General features: G+C 34.0%; 1 protein-coding gene and 2 long non-coding RNA genes across 5 annotated transcripts; all 3 read right to left on the bottom strand.

Moving 5' to 3' along the window:
* Positions 1-3,896: 3,896 nt before the first annotated feature.
* LOC102665254 (calcium/calmodulin-regulated receptor-like kinase 2) lies at positions 3,897-8,643 on the bottom strand. 2 transcript variants are annotated; one of them, XM_026124475.2, is made up of 9 exons: positions 8,546-8,643; positions 8,369-8,461; positions 7,891-8,283; positions 7,404-7,557; positions 6,756-6,833; positions 6,388-6,470; positions 6,243-6,314; positions 5,087-5,192; positions 3,897-4,142 (listed from the first exon to the last, which is right to left on the bottom strand). In XM_026124475.2, the coding sequence occupies exons 3-5, from the start codon at positions 8,214-8,216 to the stop codon at positions 6,822-6,824; spliced, it is 492 nt and encodes a 163-aa protein (XP_025980260.1). In that variant the 5' UTR covers positions 8,217-8,283; positions 8,369-8,461; positions 8,546-8,643; the 3' UTR covers positions 3,897-4,142; positions 5,087-5,192; positions 6,243-6,314; positions 6,388-6,470; positions 6,756-6,821. The 2 variants fall into 2 exon arrangements, with proteins under 2 accessions (XP_025980260.1, XP_014619681.1); XM_014764195.2 differs by lacking the exon at positions 6,756-6,833.
* A 621-nt stretch (positions 8,644-9,264) lies between these two features.
* Positions 9,265-10,256, bottom strand: LOC106794207 (uncharacterized). The gene is made up of 4 exons (XR_001383598.3): positions 10,196-10,256; positions 10,017-10,095; positions 9,825-9,920; positions 9,265-9,725 (listed from the first exon to the last, which is right to left on the bottom strand). It is a non-coding gene; the product is annotated as an uncharacterized lncRNA (long non-coding RNA).
* Positions 10,257-10,636: 380 nt separating this feature from the next.
* On the bottom strand, positions 10,637-23,748 carry LOC102665621 (uncharacterized). Of its 2 annotated transcripts, XR_001383597.3 has the most exons (9): positions 23,534-23,748; positions 19,757-19,902; positions 19,586-19,635; positions 16,602-16,733; positions 12,465-12,753; positions 12,180-12,271; positions 11,818-12,081; positions 10,973-11,716; positions 10,637-10,894 (listed from the first exon to the last, which is right to left on the bottom strand). It is a non-coding gene; the product is annotated as an uncharacterized lncRNA (long non-coding RNA). The 2 variants fall into 2 exon arrangements; XR_416945.4 differs by having other exon boundaries at positions 12,180-12,753.
* Positions 23,749-24,002: the final 254 nt, after the last annotated feature.

The raw sequence follows: 24,002 nt of genomic DNA on the forward strand, positions 1-24,002 counted from the left end.
GTATTAAGAGGACTCAACCAGAAACAAGGTCACCTACATATATGTTAATGCTCAGGTCAATATGAAAATGAGGAAGAGTCAAAAAATTAAACGAGGCTAGAATTATACATGATGGGCAAGACACCCTTATGAAGTATAAGTTTCGGTAGAAACTATCATTAGGCGATTATACTACATTTGGCAAGAGCTACACTAGATGGTAGTATTAGATCTCACGGGATAAGTAAATAAATTATAAGGTTGACTTGATAGTAATAAATAAATAAAAAGAGAATGATTATAAGATCAGATTTTTCACATTAAATAAAAATTAATAATTAATATTGAAAAATAAAACACACACGAGATACACGACGACATGAAGTATGAGCGGGGAACTCGAAAATAATGTCGTTTTAAGCCTTAATTAGATGAATTGATTAGATGACTACTACATGCCATTAAAGTTGAAGATCTGGTGTTTAAAAGTCGGTTTGTGTGTCCATAAAAGACAGAAAATGATAAGTCAGATGCACAAAGCCGAAAAGATTTAAAAAAAATGATTAATAGAATGGGCAAGTATATGATGTGTCAAACTATCCACATATCATTAATCAATTATCATATTGTTATTGTTTTGCTAGGTCGGCTACTTATACTTGTGGTATGTGGGGGATGACGAGAATAAAAACAAGAAGAAAGTAGGTCAGAGAATCGTAGTTGAAAATTCATATATGGGGTGAAAGAAACATCGTCGTCTTCTTATTATTGACAGAATTGATGTGATTTATGGAAGAATCTCATGAGCTTCTTGTGAGGTTCGTTTTGATTATCAACCATTTCTTTTTAAAAATGTTACATAATGATGCCAAACACTCACGTCGTCGTCGTTGGTGTATTTTGTGGGCACATAAGAGCCAGCAACGTTCTTTGACCAGAATGAACCAATTAACACTGCTGGAATATCCAAGTATATCCAACGAAACGATACATTGATACAATGAATGATGCTTTTTTTTTTTTTATAATTATTAGTTATTTTTAAACGGGCTCTAAATTCGTTTTTAAGAAGTTCACGTAATCATTTTTTTAATTATTAAGAAAGCAAAATTTTCGAATGATACTTAAGAAAGTTTGAATATTCACTGTATTAGTCTTTATCTAATGAATAAATGTATTTCATGATCATTAAGCCGCAATACAATATATTAATATTTGTTAAATTGGAAAAACTTTATGCGTATTGATTCACGCGCTTAGTGATATTTTAGAAGGTTTATAATATTTATCTATTAAACTAATGTTATGTTTTTTTTTGTTGGGTGTACTAATGTTATGATTATTTTTTAATCTATTAATTGCAATGATATAAATTAAGAATTTATTTGGTTGCGGCACTTTTGTTAAATTCAATTATGTGTTTTTTTAATAAATTCATTTAAATTTGGTTAGATTACGTTGGCAAAATTTTATTTCAGTATTAATTGTTTGTATCAATAATGTGCTCGTATTCATTTATAATCTTCAACTACATATTTTAGATAAGGTTAATAAAATGCAATATATGAACAAAGTACTTAATTAGAAAATAAGTGCTAAATCAAAATATTCAATCTAAATGTAATTTTTTTAATCAATTGAAAATATATTTGGTTAAAAGTTTTAAACATTTTTAATTCAAGTATATGAATTCAAATTGATTCAACATTTGAACCATTCAAGTATATTAAATTTTATTATTATAAAATTATTTATTTTTATCAGTGGGAAATTAAAAGAAACAAGCACAGAAATTAAAAAGGGCCCAGCTAGCTGCCTCTAGGGTACATGATTCCTTTTTTTTTTTTCAAAGGGGGTACATGATTCCTAGGGCATCACCAGTGCAACAAAGGTTGATAATTGCTGGAGCCAAACTTAGCAAGCCAATTCACAACCCTATTACCCTCTCTAAGAATATGCTGGAAGGAGAGACTCCAAGAGTTTGAAAGGAAAGATCGAATTTTGGCTATAAAGGGTGCATACAAAAGCCACAAAAGTCACTGAAACCATTCAGCCATTGACCTAGATGATCCCTGAAGACACAACCAAATCCCGAGGAACCAAGATTACCCAAAGAACTACCATCCACATTGATCTTGATGATTGGAGGAATTCGAAATAGGTTGATTGGACAAGTGAACCATATTCTAGATCTGGTTAATGATGAAGTGATGCCAGACAATAACTGAAAATCAAATTAATCAATGCAAATTATTTTCATAATTTACTAATTAGTTTTAAAATTTTCATTTCTTTAATCTATTCTTATGCAATTAAAATATTAAAATAAAACTTTTAATGGTCAATGCTGAGGAAATATCCTAATATATTTTTTCCACATCGAAACACATGATCTGCATCACAATGATAATGTATGCTATTTCTTTTTATCTTTTTTTTTTTTAATTTTTCTCATATTTAAAAAATAAATAAAATATTTTGTATACAGAAAAATATTAATTAATATAATTATATATGCCAAATAAAATATTTTCAATGATGTGCAAACTAAAATACTAATTAATAATATAATATGAGAGTTAAAAAAAATTCTTAACTATTTTACTAAAACTGAAAGCAAATTTTGAAAAACCATTAAGAATAAGCCATCACTTTAATTCCTAAAAGTGTATTAGGTTGTCACGTTAGTTCTTAAAACTAAACAAATTTCTAATAGGTCCCTAATATTTCTAGTTGTATAATTTAAATTTCTAAACATAATTATTTACTGTTATTTTGATTCTTAATCATATGTTCATATATATATATATATATATATATATATATATATATATATATATACTGAATGACTTTTTTATTTTTATCGTCGGTTTTATCTATTCAATTGTTTTTTTTTTTCACCTTTTGATAAGAGTGTTTGTGGGATGGGTTGAAACAAGTTTACCTATATTTCAACACGGACTGAAATAATATATTAATACCAACATTAAATACAATTACAGTTGAGTTGTAGAATTAAAAAGGTAAAACAATTAAAATATATTTATAATTAATATGTTTAGATAAATGATATTAATAGAAATATAATATCGTGTTATACGAAACATTGTTTATTAACAAACAAAATTGTATTATCAGTTTATAATGGATTGTATAATAACAACGGCTAGAATTTTATTATTTCACTAGATAAGCGGAATACATGAATTATATGAGACTATTTGATATGATTAAAAACTAAAATTTTAAAAATATTATTAAATTTGAAATCTTCTTTAATGATTTTCTCCTATATTATTTTTAGTTTTCATTTTTTTCTTTTTTTTTTCCTATCTAAAAATTATGTCATCTATCATTCTAACTAATGTCTTTTGGGATCTTATTGGTACATATTGTGTTATACGCAACATTGTTCATTAACTAACAAAATTGTATTATCAGTTTATAATTGATTGTCACTACTAAAAAAAAAGGTTTTCTACATCGGTTATGACACATGATGATAGACCCCTGTTGTTGAATAACAATATCGGTTGCAGAGCCGTCTTTAAAGGGCATTGGTACGAATATGACATGATACTAGACCCGTCTTAGAATGGGGATTGTTCTACATCGGTTGTAAATGTACAACCGATGTAGAATGTGAGTTTTCTACATCAGTTCTAGTGGTGAGATTGATGTAAAATGGGTACTGTGTCTACATCAGTCATCAGTCTACCACCGATGTAGAATTGGGAGGAATGGGTATTGTTTCTACATCGGTTATCAGTATACCGATGTAGAATGGGGAGGGTTTCTACATCGGTTATTAGTCAATCGATGTAGAATTGGAAGGATTTTTACATCGATTATCAGTCAACTAGTATAGAATGAAGAGATTTTCTACATAGTTTATCAGCGAATCGATGTAGAATGAGAATTTTTATTATTATTTTTGTGAAATTTATAAACCCAGGTCAAATTTCAGGTATTAAATTAGTTAATGAATAAGTACAAGAAGTTATGTTGCTTATATGTAATACAATACAAATATAATGAAATTCAACAAAATATTTTGAATATGACTAATTTCCTAATCAACAGTTTGTGTAGGTGCTACACCTCCAGTTTCAATTGCAGTGGAAGAAATGAAATCCATGACACAATGCATTCTCCTAGGACCCCTGCATGTTGTATAGATTGTAAGTATAGCATGGTAGGAATATAAAAAAATGCATAGTAAGCTAATATATTTTCAGCAAACACTTTGGCTGCACAAAGTCAAAGCAATAATGTCCACCAAAGTAAGTTTGATATCTCTCATAATATATCCCACCACAACTAGGCAGCACAAGAAAACACGACTCAATGTAAGATGCACTAAGTATGCCAATAATAACAGTGACAATACCCAGATGCCACTAAAAGTGGTCCTTGACAATGTTGTTCAGTATGAATTAGAGAGTAAATTCCAATGTAATGTTCATAATATTTATAAAATTGACATGACTATATAGTGGTCCCAGCCACTTAGGTAGTAATACAGAACATTCAATCATAGTGAAAGAGAGGAGAAAAGAGTATATAAAACTATGCCAAAAATATCCACAAATACGATAGACCAACCAAAATCACAATTTTCCACAAGGATAAGAAGAACATTTAGAGAGATATCAAACTTGTGTTTATGCATATATTTTTTAATACTTTATAAAAGATAACCACATGTTCAGCCCAATTTCACCCGTGATTACAAAATCTCACCAACAGCTTTTACCTAGGTCATGTAAGAGCTTGTACAAGTTACCATAGAAGCCGCATATGCAAAAATTAGATTAAAACTCTCTATTCCTACACTGGCAGGAAATAACTGATTGGTTTGTTGAAGTGGAAGAAATATTGAACAGCCCAAGGCAGACATAAATTGCCAGGATGACAAATGCACACAGACAACAACAAGAAATGGTTCTTAAATTTTCTTTCAATAGAAAGTACATAAAAGATTATTGTACCCTGAGATATTAAATATATTAATGTAATTACAAAATAATATTATAACTTTCAAAAGTAAATTATGTTATAATTATTAAAGAATGGTTCTTAAATTAGGAAGATTAATGGCATGAACCTGATTATCATGGTACCAAGTTCGCCACCTAGACTTTAAAGGTAATCCCAGAGCCTCAACGCAATATCGTGTTCCTATCACCAACACTCTTCCTTCTGCGTCTCCACTGTACCAAAAACAAAATTAATTAAAAAATAAATAAAACACGAAATTGAAATAACCAAAAATTCTATCTTTAAGTTTTTGATGTACTGTACTATTTTTTTTCATATGTGAGTAAAAATTCTTTATGGCCAACAAATGGAAACAAAGCCTAATTAATGCGAGTCATGATATAAGAATGATGATTCCAAAAAGGAAATCACAGTAAAGGGCATAATCCCTACATACAGGGCACATGAGTACGTGATAGTTTTGCCGAAAGCAAGTTATAATCCCTTATGTCATTTAATGCATATTCTTTATATCTTAAAGCTAAACAACCATATGTATCAGTTATGAAAATTATTAGATGGTGGGAATTACTAAGATAAAAATTTGATTTTTGATTAGAGAATAAAGCCAAAAACATGTGAAGAACTACATCTAAATTTTATCCTTTTTTCCTTCCTAATTAGAGTGTTTACTTACAATAAAACCTTTAAGATTAATAAAGGGGTATTTGCTCCCATCTTTGTTTCGATCAAAGATTAACTCTGCAACACCCCTCTTATTGTTTGGCGGCTGCAGTTGGTTTGCTTTTCCCCTCTCTTCTTACTTGAATGTTGCTATTGGTTTGTAACACCTCTCTTCTTGTTTGACAACTCTATGTTTGATTTGTTGCAACCCTCTTCTTGTTTGGGGTTTGTTGTACTCATCTTGTTTGGTGGCTATGCTTGGTTTCTTGGGCCAACCCTAGTTGTTTTGTGGTTGTGCTTAGAATCTAGACTTTTTTTACCCCAACCTAGTTTAGGATTTGTTTGTTTTCATAAATAAAAAAAAGGATTTAATTATAACACGCTTAAAGCTTAATAAGCTGCAGCCTTCATTTTGAATGAATGTTGAGATAGTGAAGGAAATATCATTGAGATATTTGGTATAATTAGGGAATACTGTCCATTCATGTAATTAAGGAAATTCCAAAAATTTCAGGTGTTTGAGTTGATACCATATCAAAACCTTAGAAAATGAATAAAAGAAACTGTCTATCAAAAAGCGGTAGTAGGAAAAGGCTTACCTTAGCTCTCATTGAGTGATCAAGCAATATATTAGCAGATTTCAAATCACGATGAACAACGGGTGGGACTACCTATTCCATGCATATTCATGTTAACCAAGGACACTTTCATATAGAATAAGAGAAAATATAACATTAAACATACCCCTTCATGAAGGTATTCTATTCAGTGTGAAATATCAACATCAATTTGCAGCCTTTCATCCCAACTCAGTTCCTTTTCGTCACCTACATGCATGCACAACTCCAACTATTCTCAATAGATATTAAAGACAACTTTATGTATAAGATTAAAGGGTTAAAACTTCAAATATAAAGAAAAATTCCTTTGTTGTGTCTCATACAGGGAAAAGGTGAAAAATACATTACATATACTAATAATTATGGACTACTAAAAACATGTAAAAGAAAGCAAGATCTTCCTGACTGTTTGGTGAGATTATCATGCAAGTCTTGATATATAACTATCACATAAAAAAATCCTAAGATGAACATGAAAGATCTTCTGCTTACCATATAAAAGGTTTTGTAAACTTCCATTACTCATGAACTCGTAAACCAACATAAATTGTCCTTTATCTATGCAGTATCCTAACAAATTTACAAGATTCTGATTATGCAGTCTTCCAAGCATAAGCACCTCGATCAACATCTCATTAAAAGCACAGTGGAAATAAGTGGTGATTAATGTTAAATTCATGGAGTAATACTTGGAGTGGCCCCAATAAGAACCAATATTATTACATTAAGTGAACCCAGTAGAAATAAGTGGTATCCCTACTGTTTTAATTAATTATATCATCTGGCAAATAAAGGAACTTATTGCCTCAGTAGGATTTTATGTGCCAATGATGATGACCATATGTAGAATGCAAATATAAACTCAAATAAATTTTCTGGTCATTTTTAGGAATGTATGTTTCAAAACAGAGTTCAAAACTTCAAATCAACCAGCACACCATACCATACCTTCCGGGAAATGACTAAACTTGGGTTAAAGTATGAACATTAGACTATTTAATGTATATGGTATATAAATCACAAGTGAAGTTCCAAAAGAAAATAAAATTTCCGCATCCCACAAGCCTTGTATTAAAGTAATCCTTTGTGAAGATCTTTTCAATAACCCAAAAAACGAAGTAAAAAGTTGTTAGCAAATACCTCTGCTTGAAATTCTTTCTCCCCTTGTTTGGAATTGGGTCCAAGCATCTTCATAGCTACCACCTCTCGTGTAGGCATCATGGCTTTATAAATTGTGCCAAAGGATCCTTCTCCCAATGTATTTGTGAAGTTTTGTGTAGCCTTTTGAATTTCTCTATAACATGTAAAATGTCAGATAGCCCATTGCAAATATTGATGTCCTTGGATGCTTTTTTTATTATCTAAGATATCCCAAGTCCTATTTTCTCTTTTTTCTTCCAAACTAACATGCAATGTAAATAAAGTTTTGCAAGGTGGATGCTCTTACATACAATGGAACTTCATCATAAAAGGATATCAAAAACATCACATTTCCACAAATCAAGTAATCAAAACTTTTTTAATGCAGCAAGTATACAATTTAAATCCTAATAGTAGCTATCCAAAAACAAAACATTTTAGAAGAAAGAAAGAAAGAGCAGGGCTCATGCTCAAGAGAGAAATGTACTTGTATGAGTACTTCAAAATGCCTGATACTGAAGCAAAACCATCTTTATTCTGATGACTCCACCAAGTTGAACACGAGCTTTTGTGAGGATTTGGTGACCTTGAAGTGGCTATGGAACTGGTGAGAGAAACACTAAAGTTAATGCTAGTTTTTAATCCATTTGTTCGTATAGGGATAGTTGTTAAACTAGGCTCGTTTGCAGATTGGCTAAGATGAGCTCTCTTTTTGTACCACCTTATGCCAACATGTATGAGATAAGCTATCAAAACTCCAAGGGCCACCCCAACAGAGATGCAAATGATAACTAAATGAGCTTGATCAACCATCACTTGACCTTTCTTGATACTCAAAGAACTAAATCATCTTGCACAAGACTCTCTCTAGAGAGGTTCACTGCCACAAAATTAACATAATTTCAACTTTTTAAGCTAATTCAACACTCTATCCAACTAGAACTGACACCAATTTGCTTACTAACCACCATAGCTTTCTCCTGATATAAAAAAGTCTCGGGATTTGAAATGTGGGAATCTTTGTAGCCAATTCACCAAGAAATTGTAGGCATCCTCAGCTGATTCAAGTAGTTTGTCAAATATGGCCACTTTAATGATTCAACAAAATCAGATGAGGTCAGGCTTCTGTAAAGGAAACTCACCCACAATATTATCCTCTAATATGGTGAGATCAGAAGATGTGTTAGTATAAGAAAATCCAACTCCCACAGGTGACTCCACAAATAAAAAATTTGCTTCTACAAGGTTTTCAAATTTTCAAGTAAGCAAAATAAATCCTCAACAACTGTATAACATACTACAAAGTCCAAAGATGGAAAAAAGGAACATACTACAAAGTCCAAAGATGGAAATAATATACAAATGTACTATGTACAAACCTTGAATCTAGGAGTGTGTGTTGAAATGTAGTCCTTCCCGATTTTTGTTGACTATAAGAGGTCCAATCTCCACAACTGCGCCATACCCAATAGAGGAGAATCTGGGGCCTTCCAAGCAAACAAATTAATCAAATGAAATGATATCAATATAATAGGATCTCTAATCTAGTTATAACCTTAGTTGTAAAGTGGAAAAGTATGTAATAATATGAGAATGGCGGTTGACATGTGACAACCTTGATAGCAAACAATCACATACCTCCATTGAGCCAGAGAAGGAGAGGCTTCTTGGATGGTTCAGATTGAGCTTCAAAGAACCAGTAGAAAAGGGCCCTTCCATGGTTTTCATTGACAGTGATGTAACCTAAAAAGTGTGAGACTGAAGGGCTTGAAGGTTGGCCAGGAAGATCAATTATTCAATCAAACCTATTTTATCGATGACAACATGAAAAACAAACTTGCGCCTGAGTACTTACCGCACGACCACCGGAGTGAACACCAACCTTGTGGCTGCCTATGTAGACCTACACAGACAATGGCAAGGTTGCGGTGGACTGAAGGACCAAGGAATGAGAAGGTTGCGGCGGAGTGGAAGACCCAAGCAAGAACATGTCGAACGCTAACCTGCATACAATTAGAGTTGCACAACAAAAAAACTGATCCTATATTGGGGCCAATACAAAACGCAACCCAAAATCAGTGCATGGTAATAACGTAAACAAGTCACATAATCATGTAACAATGCCAAATTAAAAGTCATGACCAGACATAATGATGTGTCTTAATCAATGAAAAATTTACGTTACAAAGGTGCTTAATGTTCCTATGTCATCTAAATTTGTCTAATTTACATCCATTTTCCAACTTCTAGAAAATAGGCTGCCCATTTCTTGAGTAGTGTCGCCATGGTGTCAGTGTCTAATGGTGTTCCATAAAAAAAAAACTACAAAGGGGAAGAAAATAAAATTTAGTTAGTACATCAACCATTTAGGTATGATTTCAAACTACACAAATCCATTTGTTAGTCTAATAGAGGACATACGTTGTGGAGTTCATTTTTCAAACCGCCACTGACGATGCACCACATCCAATGCATCACATAATATCCACACTCATATGCTCTAGGTTGTACATGGCTCTACATGTAATATAAGCACTCAATAAATGTTGGGTCATTCCAATTGAAACATCATACTTATTTCAAATTTTCAAAAATACAGGGATTACGACATACCTTAGCCTCAATCCATTGAGATGGAGGTGGAGGTGCATTGTCCTTGCCTTGGAAATTATTGCATATTTTCTTCATTGCACTAAGTTTGAAAATAACAAAAGTTTTAGTTAACATGTAATGTTTTGACTAGTAAACTATAACTAATGACCAATGCTAAATTGAATAAGGTGGCGAAGTACTTGTTCACTGCAAACTTAATGTAAATATCAGGCTTTCTCCGTACAAAATAGAACCATACTACAATGTTCTCTCGTGGACACAACACAAGAAGTTGCCAATGTGCCCTGAAGTCAACAACATGAAATTCACCATCAAACTAATGCAAACACATTGATAACAACCACATGAATAGACTTACTGATTGAAGTAAGGTCCTAAGTAGACTTCTCGACCCATCATCCTTGACCCATGTTTCTATGTACTGTTGACATTCTTCACGCGTGTCCTTTGTGCAGCGTATAGACTGAGGCTCAAGGAAATCGTACACTGGAGCAAAACCAATACTTGTACTCCAATCATTCATAAACCTGTTTTAAGCACAATCAACAATATTCTTAGACAAATATGGTGTGGACAATAACATATGACAACCACTCAAATAATATGATTTACTTACATCATCCACAACTGCAGTACAAATATGTTTAAACATTTGTCACCTAAAATGATTTCAGTCACATTTGCATGTGTGATGAAAAAACCATTTGTCGAATTAGGTAACCCAAATTTCGCCCCGTCCGATGCCAACTCCATTGGCTTTGTGTAAACCACATACGACTTCTTAACCAATTCTCCCAGTAGGTCATCTATGGCCAAAGATGTGAACCTGTTGGCTCTCCAATAGACTTCAATGGAGGCTTATCGGGTCCCATGACCACCTATGATAATAGAAATTAGTGTACATGTAATTATGCATGTCAACAAATAGAACAGATTCATAGGAGAAAAAAACTAACCTCATTAGTTACTTTCCTAACAAGATGTGTCAGCCATGAGACGAATGTACCAACGGCCTGCTCAAGAATCCGAACCTCTGATGTAGGAATAGGGACCTCAGCGTGAGGCATGTATGTTCTGACAACATTCACCTTAACAACGTCATTTGCATAACAAACATTATGTATGGTGGATGAATTCTCGAACACTTTTTCCAAGCCCGTAAGCACAATATTTTGCCCAACAACTACGAACAAGCCCATCAGATCGTCATCAACATTCTAAATCTCTTTAAGTAATCCGCTTCCCTCAGGTCCAGCGCAGCTACCCTTTGTGCTGACATGCGCAAGTAGAGCTTGTATTTCTGGCACCTCAATGGGGGTTGACTGATGTGATGCAATATGAGATAGCTCTATTTTCAGTGCTTTTTTTAACTCTTGCTTCATTATCTCCAAATTTTGCCACTGTTTTTCTTCAATTGCCCTCATCCAAGCCTTTTGCTGCTGCTTGTGTTCTTCTTGTACCTCCTTTCTTATGTCATCCTTAATTCCACCGATGATTTTAGCCAATTGTTGTTGGCTTATCTATGGTGAGGATGTGCTAGAAGAACGTGAGGCTTGGCCAAAGTATTGGCTTATTGTGAAACATATCCTTGCGACGTGAACACGACCTGGATGCTCAGGTCGGCCAAGGGCCGTGTTTAGTATGTCTTATCGCCCATGCGAAACAAAACTCCCCTGTGTTGCTTGTTCCTGTAATGAATCCTGCATGGATATACAGTTGTTGAATTTGAATAAAATAAAGTTGACTAGGTTAGCTAGCCATTATTTGGCAATGACAGTAACCAAAAAATACATGAACTCACAATTTTGTCTGCAATTTCTTGTGCCACTTCAGATGTCATTTGGCCATACCGCTTTGTGTGGGCGATCTTCCACTTCAAGTGTCTTGCCACTGGGGATGGTGGGTCGACGTTGAGTGTTGGGTTTTCAATAAACAGATGTTCCTCATGTCGACGCTTGCTCTTCTCCTCCATAAGTTTCTTGTCAAGCAGTTCATACCCCCCACGAGATAGTATGTGTGGGCAGTCATTAAATTTTTTAATTTCCTGGGCCTTCTTTTGTATACCCTTAAAAACACAAGCTTGCACTAGTCATATGTATGTTACAAAACAATCAAAGCAAAAATTGAATCGATTATTGCAAATATAGGAATACTTAAACAAACCTGCCAATTAGGGGTTTTGTGGCTTTTTGCAAATTCCGCCCATGTTTTTGGATCAAGGCCATACTTGATCGTAGGATCAAATATTTGTTGACCTTCATTGTCAACAAAGACAAATTTTGAAGTCAATGAAGACTTAAATTGCCTCTATCTTGCTGCAACTATTGACATCACCTTTTTTTTTTGCATTCTCACAACAAAAGGTGTTATGTAACAGTAGGTATATGAATCCTTTAAAAGTAACATAACAACAAAATCATGAATGGAAGTGTATTTAGAATGACTTACCAAAATATATTTCCATATTAAGGTCTTTAGATCGTCGGGGACAACATTCCAATTCGCGTGTACAATTGGAACTTTTTCCCTTGCGGCAACCCCTAAATAACTGTGAAATTTCTCTTTATGAGGCCTTGACCCTTTACCTGTAGCCGGATTCACGTTCACAACTGGCCTTGAGCCATCTAAGCATCTAGTTGTCAGACTTCTAAGCCTCGTGGATTGTCTTGTCCTTTTCGAAGTAACCTCTGGAGGGTTTTTTGATTGTGGCGAGGACGTTGGTGGTGTTGCCATGGCCCTACGGAAAAAAAACAAGTGTAATAAATATGTCAAATTCAATGATGTAATAGGGTGCATGAATTTCAAAACAACTTAGCAATTTATGCATGATAAATGTTACAAATGTTAAGTAATACTTATATGGTTGTGCTTACATAGTTACGTACGAATGTTCTCCCATAAACCCTCATCATGATTAGTACGATTTGCATATACATCATTCTCTTGTTGTTCAACAATAGTTGAAGGAATATCTTTGGAGAAAGGTGGCATGTCAGTGACATCAAGTGTTGATCCATCAACAAGGTGACCGATGCAAATTGTTCTCCCTTACAAAACCACTGCCCATCTAGAGTCGCATGGATCTTCTACATAAAACACCTTCAAGCTTGCGCTGCCATTATGAATGGGTCATCCTTGTAACCAACTTTTTTAAGGTCTACTAAAGTGAATCCCATTTTGTCTTTACGCACACCTATGTTTTCATTCACCCACTTACATTTGAAAAGAGGTACTCTAAATTCACCGTAATCAACCTCCTAAATCTCTTCAATAACACCATAGTAAGGCATGCAAGCTTCAATGGGATTATTGTTAGCAGCACTGCAAAAGTGATTCGATTGACCATCAACACTGACCCCGCTATTCTGCACACTACTTTTATCATCCTGGGACTTTGTGTAGAAAGAACATTGATTGATATCATATCCCTTCCAAGTGGGAACATTCATATTTGGACCCACAGCTAGCAATCTTAATGTGTTTGAAGCACTGTCATCGGTGAAGATTGTTTGTCCAAACCAAGGTATGAAAGTTATATTGTGCTCTTGCAACAACCTCATCATGTTCATTTTTGAGTGAATACGACTAAGATGTTGTTTATGAGCATCTATGTAAGGGATTACCTCAGTTGTGTTGTGTAATACATATAGATGTGCTTGTACCAGCTGTTGGCGATCCATGGTTACAACATTGAACCCCTGTGTGCCCCTACCTTGAATGGTGTAGTCATGACGACTTTGAGGAAGTTCCATTGGTGTAGCCATTTCTATATATTGTGAACAAAACTCAATAGCTTCCTCAGCAACGTATCTTTCAACAATGTTAGCCTCTGGTCGATATGGATTTTTTGTATATCCTTTCAACACCTTCATGTAACATTCAATTGGATACATCCATCGTAAAAACACGGGCCCACACAACTGAATCTCACGTACAAGATGAACAATTAACTGAACCATGATGTCAAAAAACGATGGAGGAAAATACATTTCTAATTCACATAGGATAATGGTTGCATCGTTCTCCAAATCATCCAATTGTTTTGGGTCAATGACCTTACGACAGATTGCATTAAAGAAAAAACACAAGCATGTGATCACAACCCTTACTTTTTCAGGCAATATACCACGAACAGCCACTGGCAACAATTGTTGCATTAACACATGACAATCATGAGATTTCAAGCCAACCAATTTCAAATCATTAACTGACACAAGGCTTTTGATATTGGAAGAGTATCCTTGTGGGACTTTCACATTTTTAAGACAATGACAAAATTGTTTTTTCTCCTTAGTTGACATTGTGTAACATGATGGGGGCAAATAAGTTCGCCGACCTTGTGATTGCGGATGCAACTGTTCTCGTATACCCATATCGACCAAATCCTGTTGACATTTTAGACCATCCTTTGTCTTGCCTTTGATGTTAAGAAGGGTGTCAAGTAAACTATCACAAACATTCTTCTCCACATGCATAACGTCGAGACAATGCCAAACATGTAGATTGGTCCAATAAGGAAGATCAAAGAACACTAACCTTTTCTTCCAAATATTCTTGTTAGCATGATCCTTCCGTTGTGTCTTACCAAAAATAGTTACAATGTCTTTCACCTGATTATACACTTCATGGGGAGCTAACGGTTCCAGGGGTTCGTTAATCTCTTGGCTACCATTAAATGCTTTCTTCAATCATCGATAGGGGTGATAATGTTTTAAAAACCTACAGTGCCGTGTATAAACTATCTTCTTCCTATGTTTAAGTTGGATGAAACTTGTGTTTTGCTCACAAATTGGACAAGCCTGGTAAACCTTTCACACTATATCCACTCAAATTCCCATAAGCTGGAAAGTCATTAATGGTGCAAAATATCATCGCATACAACCTGAAAGTCTCACCCTGATTTGCATCATACACATCAACCCCGTCTACCCACAACTTGCGCATGTCTTCAATCAAAGGAGTAAGGTACACATCAATATCATTTCCTGGCTATCTTGGACTTGATATCATCATAGACAACATAATGTATTTGCGCTTCATGCATAACAAAGGAGGAAGGTCGTAAATCATTAGCAACACAGGCCATGAACTGTGATTAGTGGACAAGTTACCAAATGGATTCATGCCATCTGAAGTAAGACCAAGTCAAAGGTTTCTTGGTTCAGCTCCAAATTTAGGATACAAGTGATCAATTGTCTTCCACTGTGGAGAATCAGCCGGATGTCGGAGAAACCCATCATTTATTCTGTCAACTGCATGCCATTGAAGGTTAGAAGCATCGTGTGCAGTAGCAAACAATCGCTTAAACCTTGGTATAATTGGAAGGTACCAACAAACCTTTGCTGGACGAGAGTTGGTTATGGCTACATCATCAGTGTATTCCTCGTCATTTTGTTTGTATCGTGATACCCCACATGTTGGGCAATTCCGCAATTCAGCAAACTCTTTTCTGTACAACACACAATCATTACGGCAAGCATGAATCTTCTTATACTCCATACCCACAGGACATAATATCTTATTAGTCTCATAGTGACTATTTGGTAACTTGTTATCATTGGGAAGCATATTCTTCAATAAGACAAGCAACTCAGTCAGGCTTTTGTCACTCCACCCAAATCTAGCCTTCAAGTTGACCAAAGCTAGCACTGTAGATAACCGAGTGAAGGTTGTGCACCCCAAGTACAACGGTAACTTGGAATCTGTTTCCAAATCTTCATAATATGGTGCATGAGCTTGCAAAAATCCCTCTTGCCCAAGATCACATATCATGTCTTCCATTCGATATCCGATTTCTACATGTACCGCCTCATTGTCGATGGGTGTTGAGACCTCTGGCAATTCACCGTGCCATATCCAATTTGTATAACTTCGAATGAAGTCGTCACAAATTAGATGTAATCTAATGACAAATAATGCCTGACGCATTCCATTCACACAGTTTACGCACGGGAAGAAATACTTTCCACCCACAGCTGGTGCATGTTGTTTTGCAAACTTCAAGAAATCTTCAACCCCCTTTTCATACTCGTCGCTTATGCGTGGTGCTTGAATCCAACTTCTATTCATGTTTTTTGTTCTACAAGAGGGCATCTGTTATGGCACATGCATGACAGTCTCACTTTTTTTATATGAAGGTCAGGTCCTATCCCATTTAGGAACAAACTTTTTTTGCTTCATTCATATGTACAAGTTAAGTATGTTATGCTAAATTTGATGAAATTTTGGCAGCATTTCGCATTGGTTTCTAAATACACAAAATGAAAGCGGTCACCTAAATTGACCACAATCAAGTATGCACCCGGAGAAAAAAGCAATAAACCAAAATCAAATCAAATATACCACAACATACTTAACCTATAACTATGAATGAAGTAAAAAAAAAAAGAGTTCCCAAACTGTCCTAACAGACAATTCAAGAATCCATACCACAATTAATCCAAACTATCCATATTAATCATGGTATGGAATCTCAAACGGGAAACTAGGGTTCACTTACAATGCACATATTTTTTATGAACAATAATAGTAATTTATGGAAAAACAAACTTACAATCCAAATAAAATTCCTATTAACTTACATACCTAGATAGATGGCTGCGGTAATGGAAGCTTCAAATACTATCAGTTTTCTCGTGGGTTAACCAACAAAGTGTGAATTGTCCAATACAGAACTTGTAAATTGCAGCCACAGAAACCACAACAATGTGTAGATAGCTGTGAAGCACAACAAATTATACATCGTTTATCAGCAGCTGATGAAAATATAAATAAAATCATACATTGTTAACTCAATTGGAAAAAAACATTTATGATAATGCAAGTGTTGAACCATATACAGGGGTGCATACTTTTATGGCAGGAGATTTGTGTAACCCAAGGAATGTTGAATATTTTTAAATGTTGTATGGATTAATGAAGAAGGTTACAACTCTGGGTTATAATTGTAATACCAGAGTAGGATTGATACATTCCTTATCTCTAGAGATTGGTTCGACGCTTGGACGGGGTGCTTAAAATGTGTAGATAGAAATGTATCAAACCATGGTTGAATTCCATTTTGAATTCACTGGTACTGGATTTCTTATTGCTCAATCTTTCCATACCATGTCTAAAGTCAAACAAAGGATGACTTTGGTTGGTAGTTTCAAGTAGTTGTGTTGGTGATCTAATCATAGGATTTGGTCAGTAATTTTCTGTCTCACATTTTATGTGGTTATAGTTTTCAAGTGTGAGCCATGTTCATTAGTAAGATGAAACTGCAAATAACATGACCTGGTGTTGACTTGTTTGTGTTAGCTAATGATGCTGGATATTTACCATGTCTTTGTCATTTCTTGTTACTCATTATAGACATAGTCAATCTGCATAACAAAGAATAGTACTAACCAAACAAAAATCAGCAGGCTTTAAAAAAGTGTATGGAAGAGAACAACGGAGAACAACTCAAATGTCATTCATAGATTGAGGCTTTCAAATCATCATGCTCACTCAAGAAACCAAACCCCTCTCTTGATTCCGCTTGACGTTAGATTAAATTAGATGGTTTGATTTTGAATTGTCATTTTTGGCTTTTCCATCTTTGGCTTAAGGGGACACATTTGAACTGAACTTTGTGTCTTTCTAATGATATTCATAAGTTGTATGAATTCTTAATAAAGGTTGTCAATGAATAATATATTCTAAAGTTGTGGTTTTCTACAATTATAAATTTCAGGAGTTGAAGTTTGTATGCTTTCTACACATGGTGCTAATGGTCAAATTGCATGAAAGTACCTTAGAAGCGCTTTCATTTAATTAGAATAATTTCCAATCTTCCTAATCTTATAAATCTTCCTAGTCACTAAATGAGTGTATATTGATTATGAGTATATTTTACAGATATTGAATATATTACCAACTTAATTTGTAAGTATTGAAATCAAAAACCAATTTACTGTGTTGAACATTTGATACTCCATTACTTAAATCAACATGGTCTCAAATATGACCAGAACAAAGGACTTAAAAGAGAACAATTAATGGTGCATATCCTACAGGTGGAGTGATAAATGATTTAGAAGGAATTCCAATATGAGCTGTCTTTATTGTGTTTGTTGTAGCCTTTAATTGAGGGGATAGGGAATTTGATCCCAACAGCTGCTGGTAGATACTTGTTGCCAGCTGATGATTGTTGAGGAAACCATTGTGGTTTAAAAATTGGTGCATTGGAGACACATGAATTGGAGGATAATAGTGGCCATATGGAAAAAAATTAGTAGGGTATGGTGGCCTGAAAATAGAAACTGACTATGGAGTCACAAGTATAGAACTCTACAGGGGTGGAGTTGGGCTAGGAGACACAACCCTCAACATTTGATACAATGTGTTATGTTTTCTCTTTTAATGTTAGAGAATTTTTATTTTAATTACCATATGATTACTACAAAAACAATAGAAAAAGAAAATGTCGAATGTGAAGACAAAGCAACCCTCCACCTGTAGCCACACATAAGTCACACCATGGGACTGTAATGTAGAAATTAAGTTATATACATCATTAAATTCGATGATTCTAGGACTAAAAAGTTTTACATTAATTTATCTAAATCACTTTTACAAGATTGGAGTAAACTTTTCTTGACATCCTATACTTAGAGAGACAAATCAAAATAAAGTCATTGATTCTTTAAGTATGGTAATATAGACGAAGTCCTACAGTGATGAGCAGGTAAGTTCATTTTATATTTTCTTCCGTAGTTTTTTAATTTATATTTTTGGTTTTGTTGTTGTTATTTAACTGGGGAACTCATCATTCTAGTAATTACAAATTTGTGGGATCAGGTTTGTGGATTTTTGTACTATGCTTGTATTTATACTACCTATGTTTGTCTAATAATTCCTGACTTTAGACTTTTACTTAGATTCTTTGTTGTTCCCAAATGGTGTTAGAGGACAGGGTGGGTACCACAGATGAGGTTGGGCCTTTGTCACCTGGGCCATCTAGGACTGAGAAAGACCATAGTTGTACTGGTCAGCATGTTGAAGAACAGATATATCTCCATCATTGAAGAATACAAGTTAATTATTTTTGGTCTAAAACTTGTGTTTAAGTGGACGTTTCAGTTCTAAAATGTGCAAGAGAACTAATTCCTTCTTATAATGAAATTATGCTAAGCCAGTTGTCCTGGTTTGTTGTCCTTTGCAGGAGAGAAAATGATGTCACTGTCAAACCATGTCTGGTAATTAAAGTTTCTGGTATTGGAGTGTTAACAAATTATGCATCTGATGGTTATTGTTCTCTTTCTGGAGTAACCATAACCCAACCCAGATACCTTGCATTCATTCATATATAATCCAAAACCTACAGTACTATATCTAGTACACCTAAAATTAAAATTACATACACTGTAAACACATAAATGCAGGCAAACACAAATTTCCCTAAACACACAAAATAAAACAATTGTTAACATCAACATAAATAATCTTCAATCCATTCAACTGAATTTACTTAAACAACATCACCCTAATTAACAACTATAAATGAACATGCATCAACCAGATAAAATCAACAAATACACACTGACCCGTTTGCAGCCCAGTGAAGTAGGTATCAACTGTTGTTCGAATATCTTCCCTGCAACCACCATTACCAAACAACAACAACAAAACAAGGTTAAGTTATGTCAAACCCGCGACCTCTGTTGAACACTACGACAACCTTATCTTGACTAAAAGAAGGTAATTTTTTCACTAACTTAGTTTCTTTGCAGTGACTCCAATGTCCTTGTTGACAAACTACCACTCCTTAATGCAAACTAATTTGTTCACGAACTTGGAAGTTCGAGCTGGGAAGTTCCTCAACATCGTGGGGTTGATTGGAAGGAGAAGAGGCTAGCTAGGCCTGCAGTGTCAAAGATGGTAGGGACTAAACTATATTTTTATTGTCATTTTACACTAAAATAGACTAAACTAAATCATATTTTGCAAAGTAGGGACTAAAATACTGTTTTTTTTAAGTTAAAAAACGCTTACAATTTTAAGGAAAAAAAATAGAGTTTACTCCATGCAAATCACATTCAATTTCTCACATTTTCAACACTTGATCATAGTTTTTCATTAATAAGCATCTTCTTACCACCACTTTCATGTAGTGCCAACTTCATCATAGATAAAAAGTATACAATACATGACAAGGATACCCATGAGAGAGTGGATACTAGTGACTCATGACTCATCTTAAGTTCTTTGCTGTTACAGAGTAGAATGAGGACTTTAAAAGAAAATTGGAGGAAAAAAGTAAAGAAATCTATAGTTAAGTAGAAGACAACCTTCGTAACTCCTATAATACAAAACATAGAGACTACAAACTTTAAATACAAAACATAGAGACTACAAACTTTAAAGTGGGTCTCTTAATTTCCAAATTATTTACAAAATGATTCAAATACTTAAGGCCCATCCCTATAGAGAAAGAAAAGGTGAAAGGTGACAATTAATTTTCTAACGCGAGACCTAATTAGCAGAGTATACTCAGATGGGTACCGGGTTGATATCCAATTGACCGAAACTAAGGCTATATCTTTATTTTTAACAATTTTATTCTTTTAAAAAATAGAGGTTTTACAAATTCAATCGCCCTATTACTTTCAATTTTTGAGATACTTGATATCCAACAAGATTACAAGAGTGTGGGAAAGTTAGATAGAAAGTACCTACAAGTGATATGTATAGCATTGTAGATTGTTTTCATTGGTGAAAAAGTTGTATCTTTATTTATCCAGGATGTGTATAATTTTAGGTTTTGTCATTTTTTATGGGTACAGCTTCTTTCTTTAAATTCTTCTGCCAATTATCTTCACTTGTTTGTATTTATTTGTTTAGAAGCTATACCAAAAATTAGTTATGGACTTGCGGGAGTTGGTTCATGAGTCCTAAAACTCTTGCCAGGAAACTAATATTACTTGGCTAAAGCAAAACTAATATTACTCTTGACAAATTTTCCTATTGGGTAGACAAGTATCCAGAGGTTATAAGTAGTATATACTGGTTTAAGCATGACAAATTTCCTTATAATATGTCTTCAAAATTTCAAATTAACTATCTGTAATTATTCTGGTGCACAACAAGTTTTAGTTACTCATCATAAATGCATATCATCTCAATTCTCAAGTAACATACAACTATATATTAGCAAAGGAAACAAATGACATTATCTACATAGGACCTAATATTAAGCATTATCAAGAAACTATTTAAAGAGTAGCAACTAAAAAACAGCTAGATAAAAGATTAAAGTGTTTTATTAAAGTTTCAAGTTTATATGTTGAAAATTACTTTTCTGTTCAAGTATGTGTCACAAATTATGGATTAGAAATTAAAAGTATACTAAATTGTTTTAACTTTCAAAACACATACAGCTAGTTCCATTTTCTTAATTTTTGCCGTCATAGTTTTTCCAAATTACATTTTATTTTTGTTGGTACAATTTTAACTTGATTCCTAATGCCATGGACTATGCAAAAAGATTAACAAGGGCATGGCATGACACAAAATTAGAAGCACCCTTTAGTAAATGAAAAATGAAATCAAAATTTTAAGCCAGTGGAAAACAGGACAACACCACGGAGTGGTAAGAAAAATGATGATCACTAGTAAGAAAAAATGCTCATAACAAAGAGGAAGGTAGGCCTTTTGTGTTGAAAATTATGAGCAGAGAATTCCAAATGGAAAAAGATAGAGTTCACAGTTCACTTCACTTATAAGTAAAAAAAAAAAAAAACCTTAAACAAAGTCAAACATTTTAACTAAATTAAGTGAAGTGAACTGTGAGCTGTAAATAGAAGGGAAAATGTTGCTAAGTTTGAACACAATAGATCACTCTGTTGTTTCTATAATTGGTATATCCTTAATGTTTACCCCCAGAAGTAAAAAATAGTAGAAAAATCACTTCATGTAAACAGCACCCAGAATTTACCCCCACCCGCACTCAAAAAGCCATTTTTTTCCAACTAAATACCAAATACTAAGCATTTTTTCAAGAAAATTAGGTGGTAATTAAACTAGCTATTTTCCTTTGCGTGTGCTACTTTGTTCTCACAACATTCTTTGGTGAATTGGTGTGATGTAAAATATCCCTGTAAGCCTAATTATTTTGCCTATTATAATTAGGCAAACTCAAAATGCTACTAGAATATATGAGATTCTGGAGCTAGTAAAATACTACTAGTTTTTTTATCTTTCAAAATTCCTGTGCTTTCTCTCAGTAGTAAGATTCTTTTATTAATTAGCCACGAGTATTTGCTCTCTATCTATGCATCGCAAGAGGCTTACACGTGATCAACCATTCATGATTCATCAATACTCCTATGTTACTTAAATTCTCAAAAACGATATTTACATGTCAAAATCCTCATCTCACTTTTACATTTGACTTGTTTGGCATAAAAAAAATAATGTGTGTAAATGCATATTTTAAACTATTTTGTCATATAAAAAGAAAGTAGTGTAGGGGAATCTAACTTGTTAAGACTCTTAAATTAAATACTAATATATCTGGTCCATGATTGTAATTAACGTGGCTTCCCTCAGCCTATAAATGCAAGTCTATCTGCATCAGTCCCAAGCAAAACACATATTTAGAGCACTCTTATCCTCTCAATTTGAAATGCTTATTACCAACAACATTTCTCACACTATGACAAAAAATAGGTTTTCAGGAATGATAGAAACAGTAGCAATGTGTAAGCAACTTTGCATTGGCGGTTCTGCACTTGGACTATTTACGAAAATTATCGAGAAAGTTCTATTTGCTCTATTTACTTGCATTCTGGCACTAGGTAAATATGCATTTAATTTCCTTCCTCTTAATTTGTTATTAGCATTCTCATGAATTTGGCTTTGTCCTGAGAAGTCACTTGTACTTCACTAAGCACTGGATATGATGCTGCACATTGGTTTTTTAAAAAAACACTGCTATCGCTAAACAATATACAGTGAAATATGAGTTGTAAATAGAAAAGAAATTGTTGCTAAGTTTGAACACAATAGATCACTCTGTTGTTTCTATAATTGGTATATCCTTAATGTTTACCCCCAGAAGTAAAAAATAGTAGCAGAATCACTTGGTGTAAACAACACCCAAAATTTACCCCCTTCCGCACTCAGAAAGCCATTTTTTTCAATTAAATACCAAATACTAAGCATTTTATTTTATCTTTGTACAATAGGTTTACTAGACCACACAGTGGGGAAGGTAACTAAAAGCCCGCCCAAAAAACATGAAAATGGGAACACAAACTGAAACAGATATATCAAATAAAAAATGCAAAAGCAGGTATTGCAATATCATATCTCAGCGCATAAAAAAGAGGAATACTTGAAAACATGACAAGCACAAAGAGAAGAGATTCAAGAAGAGGGACATTACCCTTCCTGTTTGAGAAACCATATCAACCCACAATTTCAAATTTTTTGGGTTTACTAATAAGCCAAAAGTAAGACCATGTACTTCAGAAACCATGGACTTCACTAACCTCGTTTATGTGAAATGAGCTCAATCTCTTTCTTCACGAAATGTTAGGTCGAGTAGGGAAGTTGGAGCTGTGAAGTCCACCTTGTCCACTTCAATGGAAGAACAACAGGTAGGGTGTTGCAGTGTAAGGGATTTAGGTGTGTCAAAGGGGTTCATAAAGCTGTGGGCGCAAGGCTAGGGTTCATAAGCAAAACGGACCGAGAGTGCGTGTTTTGCTTTTTTAACAATTATGACGGGTTTTTGACTAAAATCGGCGTAAATTTTATAAAACATAACATTCTAAGGCGGTTTTCAAAAACCGCCTTAGAATGTGTGTCGTAAAATATAATTTCTTTCATAATAATTACAAAAATGCCACCGTATCAATATCAAAAGCAGTTTCTCTACGACCGACATAGATTACGTGTCGTAAAAAGCCTTTTTTTAGTAGTGTGTATAATAACAACGGCTAGAATTTTATTATTTCACTA

Source organism: Glycine max, chromosome 11 (genome assembly GCF_000004515.6).
Source record: "Glycine max cultivar Williams 82 chromosome 11, Glycine_max_v4.0, whole genome shotgun sequence".
Lineage (NCBI taxonomy): Eukaryota > Viridiplantae > Streptophyta > Magnoliopsida > Fabales > Fabaceae > Glycine > Glycine max.

What these genes read in the sequence shown, in the direction of transcription:
- LOC102665254 (XM_014764195.2), bottom strand. Translation starts at nt 8,216, where the DNA reads ATGGTTGATCAAGCTCATTTAGTTATCATTTGCATCTCTGTTGGGGTG. An exon ending in ATTTTGAAGTACTCATACAA is followed by an intron (nt 7,558 to 7,890) that starts GTACATTTCTCT and finishes TACATGTTATAG; the next exon opens with AGAAATTCAAAAGGCTACAC.